The 16,056-nt window shown below is 34.8% G+C and overlaps 1 protein-coding gene across 5 annotated transcripts; it reads right to left on the minus strand.

Annotated features, from left to right (window-relative positions):
- Positions 1-796: 796 nt before the first annotated feature.
- On the minus strand, positions 797-11,565 carry mhc1zda (major histocompatibility complex class I ZDA). 5 transcript variants are annotated; one of them, XM_021476735.2, is made up of 8 exons: positions 11,179-11,429; positions 10,660-10,932; positions 8,132-8,419; positions 6,150-6,434; positions 5,661-5,783; positions 4,034-4,060; positions 3,332-3,394; positions 797-1,886 (listed from the first exon to the last, which is right to left on the minus strand). In XM_021476735.2, exons 2-8 carry the CDS (start codon positions 10,853-10,855, stop codon positions 1,819-1,821), a joined length of 1,050 nt encoding a protein of 349 aa, XP_021332410.1. In that variant the 5' UTR covers positions 10,856-10,932; positions 11,179-11,429; the 3' UTR covers positions 797-1,818.
- Between the last annotated feature and the right edge of the window lie 4,491 nt (positions 11,566-16,056).

Consider the following 16,056-nt stretch of genomic DNA (forward strand, 5'->3'; position numbering starts at 1 on the left):
TTTTACTATTTTCTTTTGGAGCAGTTGGCATTTCTATGTGGAGTTTGGATGTTCTCCCCGTGTTTCCCCCACAGTCCAAAGACATCTGTTATAGGTGAATTCAAAAAACTAAATTGACCGTAGTGTATGAGTGTGTATTAATGTTTCCCAGTACTGGGTTGCAGCAGGAAAGGCATTCGCTGTGTAAAACATATGCTGGATAAGTTGGCGGCTCATACCGCTGTGGCGACCCCTGATGAATAAAGGGACTAAGCTGAAGGAAAATGGAGGAAAGATTTTGTGAAACCTGTAACTGATTTGTTTTTCTTAATACAGATGGCAATGTTTATAGAGGTTATCCAACATCAAAAAAAGAAACTCATAAAGGCTTGAAACACTTAGTTACAGACAGAAACACTTTTAGACGAAATGTTTAGTGTCAAGTGAAATAAGTGAAACATTGCATAGGCTGGTACAGGCTACAGGAAGGGTTAAGGAGGTCTTACAGTATACATATACTTGACTGTAAATAAAGTGCTACCAAAACAACCGAAAAACAGCTTCAACCTTCCTTTAGATGCTCTAGTGTTTCTCAACCATGTTCCTGGAGGACCACCAGCTTTGCACATTTCTATGTCTCCTTAACCAAACACACCTGATTCAGATCAACTCATTAGCAGAGACTGAAAGACCAGTAATGGGTGCAACAGACAAAGGAGACAAGCAAAATGTGCAGTGTTGGTGGTCCTCCAGGAACGTGGTTGAGAAACATCTCGAAAGTGTAATGCTTTTGAAAAATGAAAACTGAATAGTTAAATACACTTTAGTTTTTAATTACAGTCAATAACAGTAATGCTCACAATATCCTTTTTGTACTGTCATCTTAATATTAACAAAAAAGTGCAAAAGTCCACAAGGTGCTCAGATTTTAAACAAAGGCAAAACTACATATTGAGGTAAAATTGGTGTTATATCCATGCATTCGTTCAGTGACAACTTATGACATGCTGCCTATATTGTTTACCATAATTATTTGACTTGAAATCACATGTAAGTAAGACTTTAAAACAACATTAGCACTATTTATTTGACAGTGAGCAATGTTGTTTTTTTATATTCATTGGCTGCTAACATCATTTCACTATTTAGAATTAGCAAAGAGCAATTTTCTGAAACTATATTATCAAGGAGAAAGTCTGAATGTGCCAACTTTACCTCATTAATCATATTGAGACAAAAATAATGTACAGATTAACAGACAAACAGAAACACTAGAAATAATATGTACATCAGAGGCCACTACAGTAAAAACAGTGGTATTCATCAGTTTCTGAAAACACAGTAAATGACAGAAATGGAATAAACCACATTTAGGAAATAGCTTAAGGCCCCTAATGAACAGCATGAATATATACATTATAACACTGATGCATCTCATATCATGAAGAAATATTAGATCAAACATTATATATATATATAAAAGCCGAGAATGAAATTTAAATTAAGCAACTAAAATAAAACAATCACAACATCATTTTACAATTCAGTGAGAAACCAAAAAGTATAAAGGAATGCTTTACTTTTTATGGAGCGTCGAGGATCATTTTATAATACTTTCATCAGACAAGCTCTGAATTACTTTTATGGTTGCTATAAAGTGCTTATTTTTAAAACTGGTATTGAAAATGTGTCTACTTTCCTCTTTTAGATGTTGGAGAAATAAGGCAAAAACAAATATATATATATATATATATAAATAAACAAAACCAGATTTTCAGAAAACTGTCAACAGATTTAACTGTCATTCTGCCAATACAAATCTTCCAAAATAATCGGACTTTAACTTTTCAGATCTCCACCAGTAGATTGTCCTTCTGCAGCTGTCGGTTTATTTTTGGACTCCTTCACTGAAATACAAACATAAACATGTTATTCATTTATTATATGCTAATAATTTGTACTTATATATAGAACTGCAGCTATAATACACCAACACAACACATTTGAAATAAATTTATATTCGTAGCATTCCATAAAGTAAACATCACTTTTGAACTTTGGCAAAATATCTACCAACAGTACATCGATGTACATACATCACAGCCCTAGAGCAGTTCTGGACATTACTGCAGTCTGGACCCCCATCAAAATATTCCCATTAAACTCCCAAGTCTTCTCTCAACCTCTCACTGGTTTCCTATCCCTGCTAGCTCAATAGCATAGGCCCATATCATGGCTTACTTTCAATTTTGTCGACCACAGCAGTCTGTTAGCATTAAAAAGCACTATTTATTTACGTTTTAGAGGGGTGAATGGAGTAAGCTTATTTAATAGACAATTCAAAAAGAAATCTGCATATCTCAGTAAAACTATCAGAAGTGGGAGCAGTAACTCAATTTGCACACTGCTGTCACCTCCCCTGTTGTGATCCTTAGATCACATACAGTTAAAAGCAAACATTTTTAGCGTTCCTTTTAAATTGTAATTATTTTTAGGTATTATTAATTTTCAACATGTAGGAAAAATTCACAGTATTTTCTATCTTTTTTTTTCTCTGGAGAAAGTCTTGTTTCTTTTAGTTTGGTTGGAATGAAAGAAGTTTTAATATTTTGTACAAAAACATTTGCAATGTCAATGTTATTAGACCCCTAAGAATTTTGTCTTTTCTAATTACCCTAACTTAGTTAACCCAATTAACCTAGTTAAGCCTTTAAATTGCACTTTAAGCTGAACAGTGTCTTGCAAAACGCTGTTGGGAAGGACAACCTGTAATTCTTGCAGCCTATAGTAAAAACAGAAATGTGCTATACAGTTGTAACCAGGGGTGTGACACTGACAACAGAGGTGAGGATCCACATGCAGGTTCATTAGAATGGTCAGGCAAGCAGTGGTCAATACAGGGGCAAACAGATGTATGAGGGCAATCCAGAGTCGAAGTCAAATTAACAGGCAGATGGTCACAAGGCAGGCAGTAAACAGGATGAAACAAATAAACAAGGCAAAGGATCAAAAACACGGCAAAGGCAGACAAAGGAAATGCGTTGTAGTGTCACTATAGCAGATAACAAGACTCTCAATGAGTGTCTCAATGTAAGCTGTATACATGTGTGTGTAATCAGTACTTGAGCAGCATCAGCTGTGTGTATGCAATCAGTCAGGATCAGGAACCGGTTGTGTGTGTGTGTTTCATGACATATATATGAATATGTGGTCCATTTACAAGCAGATTTGTAGCCCTATGTGTGTATAAGTGTTTACTAGCGACCTCTGGTGGTTAGATCGCTGGTGATCATGACAACAGTATAGTGAGAACACTCTTGCTGCAATAGTATAACATTTAAAGTTTACTTACCAGATGGTTCAATGTGTTGATTATTATTTAGCGGTATTGCACTTGGATCATTATCCCCAATTCCTGCCGAGAAACATTGAAATGTCAAAGTGTGCTGTACATAAGATGTTACTTTGTTGTTTTTAAAATGATTCCACAAAAAATGTGTGCAGCCCAACAACAACAACAACAACAACAGTGAAATAAGCAGTGACAATGGACAAATGTTGTGTCATCAAGGCTTTACACATCAGTTTAGATAGCCTGAAGACATGATGTATTTAATAATGCGCTTACATTTTAGTGCATTAATAAAAACACACATATACAGCATTCCTTATTTCCTGTAATAAGTCCACCATCAACAAACATATCAGAAACTTTGTACGCTCACAGTTAAATGTTGTATTGTCACTATTTCACAATGTTAAGTACACAGAAAAGCAGTCTTTCCACATCAATTTTGGCACATTTCTAAAAAGGCACTGTTACCTGGAAAGAGTGCATTTTAAAATATATCAATGACAGCAAACAATTCAGGTTTGCTGAAGCTTTAAAAAAAGAAAACTTGCAAATAATATATATTTTTTGATATGTTAAAATGACATACATCAACTATTATAAATTGTGTTTAGATAACTGCACTCTTTTCATGTTAAAGAAACATGAAATATCTTATTGTGGACTGATTACATTTTGGGAATAAGATACATGGACCTTTACCGTTTTTGTAAAAGGGTTTCTTGGGAGCTAAAGCGTGACAGATAAAAATCAGTTAAGAATAGTTTTAATACAGATACAAAAATAACAATGAATGAAACTGGATAGAAAGACATTGATTAAGACAGATTAAGAGATTTAACCCAATATACAGTAATGTTATCCTGAGTACATCCATTCAGCATTATATATTTAAACTAGGGCTGTCAAATGATTAAAAAATAACTAATTAATCACACTTTTTTTGTAATTAATCATGTTTAATCACGAAACGCCGTATTTATTACAGAAATAAAAACACAGGCATGTAAGTGCCATTTGAATTTCAAAAGAATCAATGCCAATAACAAACAAAAATGATTTTGGGTGTTGGATTCTAAATGGACAACAAAAAAAATCCAAAATACAGGCATTGCAAATATGGAAAATTATAATAATAATAAAGTATTGAATACAAACAATTGTACTCATTGTAAAGTTGTATTGCGAGTTGAAAACATTAATTATAAAGTAGAAATTTTTTTGCTTAGTTCTCCTTAACATTGTGGCCAATGTGACAATGTGGCCAAGGGGTACCTCAAAGGCACGTACCAAAGACTACAAACTTCTTTCAGGGACTTTGGTCACACCATCTCTAAACATTTAATTATAAACAGCTTTGAGGGATATGGACACCGCAAAGACTATAGAATACATATAGAATGCCTTAAAGACACTTTGGACAGTCAGCGATGTCAGGCGTTTGCTCTTGTTGCTAGGTAACGCACACACGCGCACGCACAGACAGTGGGTGCAGTACAGTGCACACGGTGAGCGAGGGATCCCTTCAGATTCATCAACAGGCACGATCGCGTTTATTTAAGCGTTTGCTTAAACTAAGCTTTCTAAAGTATGGCTTTATTTTACAAGCAAGGATTCTGACACAACAACGTGAAGCAGACACTTTACAAAAGTTGCGTGTATGGGGGAAACACGTCAAACTTAATAAAACATATGAAGGCGCATGGAATCAACTTAAAGGCAGAGGAATGGGCTGTCTTTGACAGCTTGCGACATCATCTGTCACTTTCACTGAGTACATTTACATCGACACCAATACTTCACTTTTATGATTAAGATAATACTCTGATTAGAGTCTACCATGTAAGCAGCGATTTTTGATTATCTTAAAGGACCACCGAGTCCCAAAATGCGGAGGTTTTTTTTTTGTTTGCCATGCAGTATCAAATTCCATTAAAACAACACTCTTCCAGCAGTCCTTACTTCATATTTTTGTCCAATAATTGTCACGTGGCATGAAAAATATGTTGCTGAATGAGAGTGACTTTCCTTCTAAAAGCGCGTCCTTGTTCTTATCCATATTTCTTTGCATGACAAGCACGTCGGCCACAACAGGAAATAAAAAAATTGCAACTGCGTTCATTTTTTTACGTGTTAAATATTTCAAATGAATCGAGTGCATTATCGCACAAATTTTGACAGCCATAATTTAAACTTCTGCAACAAACACTCTGTCGTGTTATTATTTAATTCACATACTTAATTTAAAAATGTAGGGTTAAAAAAGGAAAAAGGGGAAAAAAAAGAGAAAAGAAAATGTTAATAATCTACTGTATCAGTCTCTACTCACCTTTCTTCCTTGTTAAGACCAAAATTACCAAGCCAATGACTGTCAGCACAAACACTGCTCCGATTATTGCTCCAACAATCATACCAAGGAAAGTCACCTTGGAGCAATCGCTGCATTTCCCATCTAAACAAATGCAAAATTAGACATTTACAAAATATTTTATTAAAAGGGACAGTCTTACTCCTTCTCCACTTGTTCCAAACCTGTTTGAGTTTCTTTCTTTTGTTGAACACAAATGACTAATGTTGTGGGGAAAAGGAGCCATTGACTTCCATACATTTTTTTGTTCCTAATATGGACATCATTGGCTGTTTTTCCCAACCTTTCTAACATAATTTTATCACAAATAATATTAACACAAGAAAGATATTCAAAAGAAGTTTAGAACCACCTAAGGGTGAGCTGTTCCTTTAAATATTGACAACAGAAAGTGAAAATTGTAAGTTCCCAGGTTTTGTCATGCTTTTTGAATCTGTATGCTTTGATTACCCCATTTTTTGATAATTGGTGCTCCAAGGGTTCTGTGCTTCACATAACAGTCATATTCTGCTTTTTCATCCTCGTAGATGTAAGTGCTCATTCTAAGCTGAAAGGTCCCATCATGGTTTGGTCTAACTCCTGAGGATTCTAGATCTTTATCAAGCAGTGCCATGCGGTATTTCCTTATGGTCAAATACACATCTTTGGGGTAGAATCCAGTAGCCAGACAAGTGAGTTTTAGCTTGGCTTTGCCATTGATAATGCTCCTTGCAAACACATGAACATCTGGGGGAGCTGAAAATACAAGTAGAATTTTTTATCAATTCATTCTATAACGCTAACCAAATGAATGCAACATAGGCTCATTCTGAAAACGTACCCTTATAAACATTTCTGAAGATCATAAATGATGTAGCCAGAGGAACGTATGGCTGCATTTCAAACGTTACGGGGTGGTATAATGCATTTTCTTTTCTCGCTTATCATCTGATTGCTTACCTCCGTATGGGTGGTTTTCCTGCTGTTGTCAGTTTGTCCAGTGGCTTGCCATGTACGTTGGTAGACTTGTAAGGTGTAGCAGAGCTGACCGCGATCACGAAAAAGAAAATAATCAAGTAAATAATAGAGTGCGAATGTGGTAAAATCTGAAAACGTGGTAAAAATCTGACTGTCGCAAGGGCTTTGATTTTTCTGGATTGTTTTTGAAAACACTATCGGTTGGGTTTAGAGAATGAAGGGGGAGGGTCAGTTGATCAGTCCGTCAGTCAGCCCCTGGTGGATTTACATGAGAACAGCAGGCACGGATGGCACTCGCAAAATAATATTGAGATCACAAAAAGCATATATACGCAACGGCCTCTGGTGGATTCGTGAAAACAAAAACTGCAAAAAAAAACCAAAACATTGCTACTGGCATGTATTTGGTGCTCAACAGAAATGTATAGACTAATTATTGGTTTGTAAATATTCACGATGCGCGTGCAGCGAGGTTACAGAAAAAAACATTTACAGTTTTCTCCATCATATCAAATCTAGCATTTACAGCGAGGGAATGACATCCGATGCGGTACAGAGTTTGTTGTTGTCTTAGAAATAAGTTATATTGATTACACAGTATATATATTGTTTACATAATGCTTTCAGCTTAATTTAGAAGCTTGTCACTCAGTGATCAGCACAGTTATTCTGCAAAATTAACGTTAAAGTGAGCGCGTTCATCTGACACGTCTGTTTGCAATAGCACCCTCCTAACGGATATTGGATAAGACGAAATGGCCAAGCATCCAGCCCAAAATATACAATCTCATTGAAGCTCCAAGTGTTTTAACAAAAGAGAAGTTAAAGGCCTACAAGTCTTTGGATGCCAACAATGTTGTTCTGTGTGGATATGTGCAAGAAATACTGTTCCATGATTACCAGATTCAAAACTATGTAGTGCTAAAAACCGAGGTTCTGCCTAGCCAATGAAAAAGACAGAACTGTGCAAGGCCTGGGTAATTAATCATCAACAAGCAAAACACCTGCACCTGTACAGCAGGGTATGTGAACTTTTACACTTCATTCTTAGCATTCAGCACTCAGCAATATTTAACTGTTTTTGCTGAAATCATTGCTGCTATCAAAAACAAGTGATGTGTATGATTCAGCATAGCGTGAACTTACCTGATATAAACTGAGAACTGCAGAGTCCAGCATTTCTAATTAGGTCCTCACTCCATTCAGCTCTTCTGATGGCTGTTATCTAAAGACGTCTGCAGTTGGCATCAAAAGCATTGAGGTGTACAGTAAAATTTAAGTTCTTTATTTTTGGACTTTCGGTTTTGGCATCATACAGCACAACACAATATGTTTCCTATTGCAACCGGCCTTTTTTTTTTTGCAACTGGTATGCAGGGTAGAACCCGTGCGATGTCATAGGTTGGTAATTCACCTATATAATGGTACATAATCAGAATGAGCCTGGGTTGTATGAATACTGTATGTTTACTTACAGCCTTCTCTAAGCTCCTCATTTCCATATTCTCTGAATTTGTTAAGCCAGTCCACACACTCTTTTTCCAGGTAGCCCTTAGTGTACTGATTTAGGATGGGCACATTATCCCATTTCCTCTTGGTTGGAAGAGCTGCGTCCACTGGGGCAACCCACTGAGAATCCGCATCATCAAAAGACAAGAAGTTTTCTCCATCATAACTGTACTCATCAATGCCTTTAGAAAACCGAACATCATCGTCCTGACTGTCAATTTCACAACCATGTCTCCACTGAAGAACATGAAGATCTGAAACAGACAATTTAACTGAGGTGAAAAAATCTAAAGCAAAAATTACACAGATATAACGGTGTAAAGATATAAACAATACAGGTCAAACGTTTCAATGCTTAAAAAGGTCTCCTCTATGTTACCGGCTCCAGACCTAAGGGAATCTGGACGGGCACAAGCCAAATCATGCACAAAACTGTGAATGATAAGGAGACAGACATGTTATAGGATTGCCTGAGTGCAGTTTAATATAACAAAGATATTTACTTTTTTTTTTAAAGCTAACACAATGTAAAGTGTTCCGGAATAAAAACCAAGCGTATCTCGATAAGATGAAATTAAAATGTGTCACTTCAGTCAATACTCAAATTACTCAATGCAATGTAACTAGAATTTCTATGTGAACAAAAGACATTAATACATGAAACAAAAATACTCAATACACTTGAAAACACTTCTTAGAACACAGTATTGGTCCTAATTTGAGATGCTGAAGTATTACAAAAAATATTAAAAGAAATCATTTCTTACCCCCATATATAACTACTAGCATAAAGGAAAAAAATATGCAGATCATTATAATTAAATCAATATAACACGTTCTTTCACACCTTTTCCAAATTACATTACATCAGCATTTATATTAACACTTAATAATATTAACATAACATATTTAAAAGAAATGCAAACAATATAGAATTAAATACATTTCCCTTTTGCTCATTTAATAACCTCAAGTTATTGAGAAAGCAAATTAGGACGTTTTAAAACCAAAAACCCTGCATTAAAACATTAAACTCTTACTATCACTTATTACTATTCAAATTAAATATTTTGGGAGTGTTATGCTTTCAAAAACATTTAAGAAGAGGATCACTACAAAAATATACCCCATATAAACTTAATCTGGCTGACATTCATAACAAATGTAACAATTACTTAACAAGGAGGTGTTTAGAAAACGATCTAATGCATATTTCTGAATGCCTACATCACTACAACATGCTCTGTTCACATCCCTTCAGTTAACCATTAACTAAACATTAGCTTCGGCTACTTTTGCTAACCACGAGTGGCTATAACGTTTACCATATAATTAAACCAAAAACGAATCAATTTATAGAACTAACACATTCTAACATCAGTTCAAAACATTTCTTTAGAGTAAATATTTCAGACAGACCACTTTAAATGAGCGTTCATCCATACCTGTGGCCTGTGCATGATAAGGACACAGACACCGTTTATAGTGGCGTTTAATATGAACTCGAGCTGCCGGTTTATTAATAACCATTGATAAACTTTTAAAACCCATCTCATCCTCACTTATATCTGCAGGAAGAGACAGTTCTGTCCTTTTCTTGTTTCACTTATCATAGAACATGGTGGTGCTCGCCAATACACTGTTCCCTGTATTCATATCTATTCAAAAGTAATATTGCCATTAAAAATTTGATTTGATCCATAATGCAAATGCCATTAACAAATTACTAAACAACAGTATACTAATAGCTTTCACGTTGTTATTGTTACAACTTAAAAGTTCACAGCTGACCTTGCTAGCTAAGCTATTGCGATATTGCACATTAGGCAACACATACAGTACATTTGATCGATTTACAAAAAACTAATTAGATGATAACTTTTTTGAGTTGTGAGTATTTCATCATAACTTACTGAAGGTGGTGTTATCATACCTGTGCATAATTAGGGCACAGACACAGTTTTTAGAGCCCTTTAATATGAACTCAAGCTGCCGGTCTCCAAGGTCAGTGGTTCTCAAAGTGGGGGTCGCAGGACAATGAGAGGAGGTCGCTTGGGGATTTCCAAAAATCTAATAAATTTGAATAAACTTTTTAAATTACCATTGTTTATCCATAACTACAGAAGATTAAAAAAATAGTTACGTAAAAATGCAACATCCAAACAAAAAGCATCAGCCTTTCATTTTTTTACCTATTGGATTGCAACCTGGGGGGGGGGGGGGGGGGGGGGGTTTACATTAGATTTATAACAGAGCGATAGCGTCAGTTGCAATAGATTGATTTTACATTTAAAATAAATACAGGCAACATGGAGGATGATCTTAAAGCGGTAGCATCCAAAATTAAAGCCAGAAAAGACTTGGGATGTAACTTAAACTTAATTATTCATGTGCTTTTGAAATCTGAAATTTTGGCATCACTACAATATGCTGATTTGCCTGTTCTTTTGTCCAGTAGTGTGTATGCAGGGTAAAACAGATAACCATCCCTCACCTGATTTATTGTGTCTCATTCGGTCCATCAGAATGTTGACGTTCACATTAAACCACTGTTCTTTGCTCTTTCTGGACTGGGTGCCTTTTTCCCAGTAATCTTCCTGCATTTTCTCTTTCATCCAGTGCTGTTTAGGAATCTTCTTCTGATCTTGGCTGTTGTAATAGTCAATCTGTCTGTCATCAAGCAAACCCATTGCAGTGAACTCATGGATGCCCGGCAGATTGACAGGTCTGGATAAAGCTGTGTATATGTAGTAGAGGGAGTGTTTTTCTGTATTGAAAGAGAATAAATAAAGAAGAAAACAGTGTTATGATCTAAATATATTATCATTTTAGATCCGGTAGAGATCCACAACCACAACATCGGTCAGTTGTCAGCTACATCTGTCAACACTGAAGGCGGTGCCAGGAGGTTTTTTTCCTGAACCGAAAGTATTCGCTTACGCCTGGGAGGCCATAAACAGATCAAATAACCTACACACACCATAACAGGCATAACCTTTAAGACATTTTATACCATTATTAGGCGATGGAATAAGTAGGCTATATAAGCAGCATGAGAAACAACAATGACGTCGATTAATTTAATTTCGGTATTTAAAAAATATCCTAAAAAGAGTAGCTATATTTAAGTGAAAATAACAGCAGACCAGTCGTGGCTGGTTCAACATCAAGGGGCATCACTGCCAACAACAAAACGACAAAAACAGCCATTTTAAAGCCGCGGTGTGTGTCTTCCCCTTCACTGTGGCAAGCCGTTTCAGCATTGAACTCTCCAGTACGCATTATGACAAATCCATGAAAAAATATTTCAGTTTCTCTTTTCTTAGAATGACTTAACTTGATGTGCTGTAAAAATATTTTTTGGAAAAACATTTTTTAAGGTACTAAAAAAACGTCTAACAGTGGATCTAACTTAGAATTTTCCTTATAATTAATCATTTTGTTGTTTGAAATTATTTAATTGGTGTTGCAGTATTTTAAGCTTTAAGACAGAACTTATAAATGACACCTTATACATATGTTCCAATAACTCATATTCCAATAGATTTCTTTTTTTTTTTTTTTTGCTGAATATTATTGAAAACAAACATAATTTTGTATTATCATACAACATACAGTGAATATAAATGTTTTCTCCGGTAAATATAGCAAATAAATCTATGCAAATAAATCCAGATGCATTAGAATAAAGCTACTAGATAACAATGTTTATTATACTGTACTTTGCCTGTCTTATTTGCCTCTGAGCTAAATTACCTGACCTGTCTTCATCACTGCTCTTATCAAATGTCCAATCTACATCATTCTCATGGTCACTGAAACCCATCTCATCCTCACTTATATCTGCAGGAAGAGTCAGTTCTGTCCTTTTCTTGTTTCACTTACCATAGAACATGGTGGTGCTCGCTAATACACAGTTCCCTGTATTCATCTATTCAAAAGTAATATTGCCAATAAAAAAGAGATTTTATCCATAATGCAAATGCCATTAACAAATGACTAATCAACAGTATACTACTAGCTTTCACGTTGTTATTGTTAACTTAAAAGATCACAGCTGACCTTGGCTTGCTAGCAAGTGTAACGGAGGCCAGCTAGTGAGTGCTGTGCAGGTAAACCTCACTCCTCTGACCTCTAAAGGTGCTCTAGCGACAGAAGCTAGAGGCCATGGTCTTTAGCCTCCTTGGTAGAGCACCCGATTCCCATGCAGAAAGTTGCTAGATCGATACCATCTCGGAGCAGGTTGGGTGGCGTTAGACCGATGGGGTTACTCAAGCTAAGCTGTTGCAATATTGCAAAATCTATTGGACAGTGTTGCCATTTGGCAACACATAGCTTCATTTGATCGATTTACTAATACTAATTTGATAACTTTTTTGGTGATGTTTCACATTTTTTTGTGGATCTGACATAATTTGATCCTTTGTTTTTATTGACTTTTACATTTGCATTCAGCAATATCAACTACTCTCAATAAACACCATTTTGTCAGAAATCGTGCTACAGAAAAACACTGCACGTCATGTGACTTAACCAAAGCACATCACTGGCTAAGCTAAGATCTTCTCTTTCCAACCAAAAAATTAGATCGTTGGTCTTTAAGAAACAAAATGAACAAATATCTGTTGCAATATGGTAACACCATGCGGTACAGGAATAAACTTTTGTTCAGACTATCCAATAAATATATTTAAAGAAATCTCTCTAATTATATTTTGATGAGTGATATTTATGATTTGACTTGTCAGAATGACAATTAGAGATCAGATTTAAGATATCTTTAAATATATTTTGACTAGTCAAAACTCAATTGAAGATATCTCTAATGATGTTGTAGATTTCCCTAAAAGATGCATTTATATTTGCAATGGTAATTCGCGATATCTCTTATTCTGTTTTGTGTCACAATTATATTTAAAGATATCTATCTGCAGTGCATTTGCTGAACGTTTTTAGTGTGAAAAACTCCAGTAACTTAAAAGTAAGGAAGCTAAAACGTATTTTGAATATTTTATTATTATATAAAAGAGATGTATTGTCATCAATAAATGTATATCCTTTATCACAAGTAGTGCTGGAATCTTTCATTTTACAGTTTTGATAGGCCCTATGTTTGTTTCCATGCACCTTGTGAAGTGGTGGAGACGCTCCAGATCTGATCTCTTAAAGAGAGATTTGTCAGTAAACAATAATGTACAGCAGAAGCCTCTAAAAGTGAATAAGAACGTTAATTAAAAAAGGAATGAATCCCATATTATTATTACAGTACAAATTCTGTACAATAATATAGAATAAAATAACGCATTGTATTTGAAAAGGTTAATAATAGTAAATATATAAAATGTGCATATCTATGTATAAGACTATAATTATAGTATAAATAATAATAAATTAGTATTCAAACTATAATTCTAGTAGTGGAATTGCAACAATTTCAAAGGACATAGGCAGATACTTATTATATAGCAAAATAGACAACAACAATATAGAGTGTGTAGCGAGTAATAATAACAGCTGCAAAATGTAGGCTAAGTAACAGATTAAATAAAACTTAAAACCTCAGTTATTGAAGCACGTGTGGCAAGATTCTAAACAAATATTTAAAATTATCTTCAGGTTTTGTCATTTTACCACTAGATGGCAGCAAACACTGAGCAAACTTTCATTCTTTCATTCAGTGTGTGTGTGTGTGTGTGTGTGTGTGTGTGTGTGTGTGTGTGTAATGCATCGAGTTTTTAATTTAGTTTAAGCCATACATTTAGAGTTTTTTCTCATTTATTCATTTCTTGTTAGGAAATGAAAATGGATTTTGTTGTATAAAACTGTACATGCTGGTTCTTGTTAATAATATAAAAAAACGTTCACTGACAATGCAAAGCAAGCCCACAAAAAGGCGGGACTTGGCAATGCGGGTAGTCTGGATGTTATGATATCTGCAATTACATTCTACCTTGTCACAAAGCTGAATGCAGATATTTCCAAAAAAAAGATTTTCCTTGTCAAAAATCTGATTGAGATATCTCTAGTGACATTGCAAATATCTTTAAATTAGTTTTGACTAGTCATAAAATTATTATTACTAGTAAATTGCAAGGGGTATTTAATGCTAATATGGCTTACCATAAGCCACGCCCCTAAAGAGCGTAAACCAATACTAAAACAGAAAGCGCTGCTCAGCATCAGCATCACTAGTAACTGGGAGAAAGGAGAGATGTGGTGTTTGAGTTCTGTTCTTGTTGACACGGATGAGAGGACAGATATGTAGAACTTCCAACAGAGATTTACACGATAAAACAAACGTTATTAACTGGTTTTGTGGCAGATAGCCAGCTATCAAGTTAGCATAATATGAACACACAGCTGCGATTTTCATCCGATTTTCATTTATTTTGTAGGGGGAAGAGGTTTGGATAAACCTCTGGCGATCAGCAGTCGGATGCTATTTTTGGCATGTCAGAAATTTGGGTTTGGTCCTACCTTGGAATCGCACAGTTGAATAATATCAGCTGAGTAATTTAAAGAATCTGTCATATAAAGACATTAAAAGATTTTGAAAAATCAAAAAGCAAGATACTTTATTTTATTAGAGGATTTTATTACTGGAAAATCAAGCTAATACCAGCTCAAGCTGTGTTATGGAAGCTGGTGGTAACTGGTTAGAACACCCAATTCCAGCTTACTGTATATGTTTGCAGTTGCATAGGTTTCAATGGCAAATTTAATCATCTATTTTCATTGGTAGATTTAATGCTTTGTTGATTAATATTTTTTTATTATTTATACACACACACACACACACACACAGTTGGTCAGAATTATTACCCCCCCCCCCCCCCCCCCCCAAACCCCTGGATTATTAGCCCACCTCTTTATTTTTTTTCCTAATTTCTGTTTAATGGAGAGAAGATGTTTTCAACACATTTCTAAACATAATAGTTTTAATAAATCATTTCTAATAACTGATTTATTTTATCTAATGTGGTGTTGATGCTGCTGCAGAACAGCTTCTCCAGATTACTGCCCACACACAGATGCTTCTGTAATTGTTAGGGTCTGATTTGTCTCCACTTTTGAATATGGGTGCTATTAAATTCTTTATTCCATATGTCAGGAAAATGACCAACACTCAGAAACTAATTAAACAGTTTCATTATAGCCAGTTGGAATTTGTGATATATTTTTAATAATTTAATAAATTAATATACTGTCTGGACCACCTGCACACAATATACATTGTAAAAGTGCTACACAAATAAAGCTGAATTGAATTGAATTGAACTTGCCTTTTTTGTTTGTAGAACTTTTATAGGTATTTTATCTCTTAGCTCTTTTTCTGTTATTGTCTAACAGATTTTAGTATTTGCCAAATATTTGCTCTGTATAGGTTCATTTATTATATATTGTTCTGTACTGTTTATTTTACTAAACAGTTTTTCAAAGTGTTTTTTCCAGTTGTCTCCATTTTCTATTGTTTGCTGTACAAAATTCTTTATCAGGACGTTCCCGTTGGCCAAGAAATTGCTTGAATCGACAGATTCTTTGATTGTTTTGAGCTGTTTTGGATTTACTCTTTCTTTTTTCTGATTGTGTTTTTATATTTTTAAGTTGCCTGCCGAGTTACAGACCAGCATAAAGGTATATACTGTAGGCCTACTGCCACCTACGATCATGATGTGTGTAAAATCATGGCTTGGCGAGGTTGTTTGAGTCCACATGGCCTCCTTTTAAAAAATATTATTTTAGTGGTTTAATAATACAATCATATTAATCATAACAATAGATGACATCAAGTACAATAATACACAAGGAAAATTAATAATAATAAAAAATACTAATAAAATAAGATAATTAAAAACAGAAATTAATAATATTTAATATTCACTAAGTTCTT

Source organism: Danio rerio, chromosome 1 (assembly GCF_049306965.1).
Source record: "Danio rerio strain Tuebingen ecotype United States chromosome 1, GRCz12tu, whole genome shotgun sequence".
NCBI lineage: Eukaryota > Metazoa > Chordata > Actinopteri > Cypriniformes > Danionidae > Danio > Danio rerio.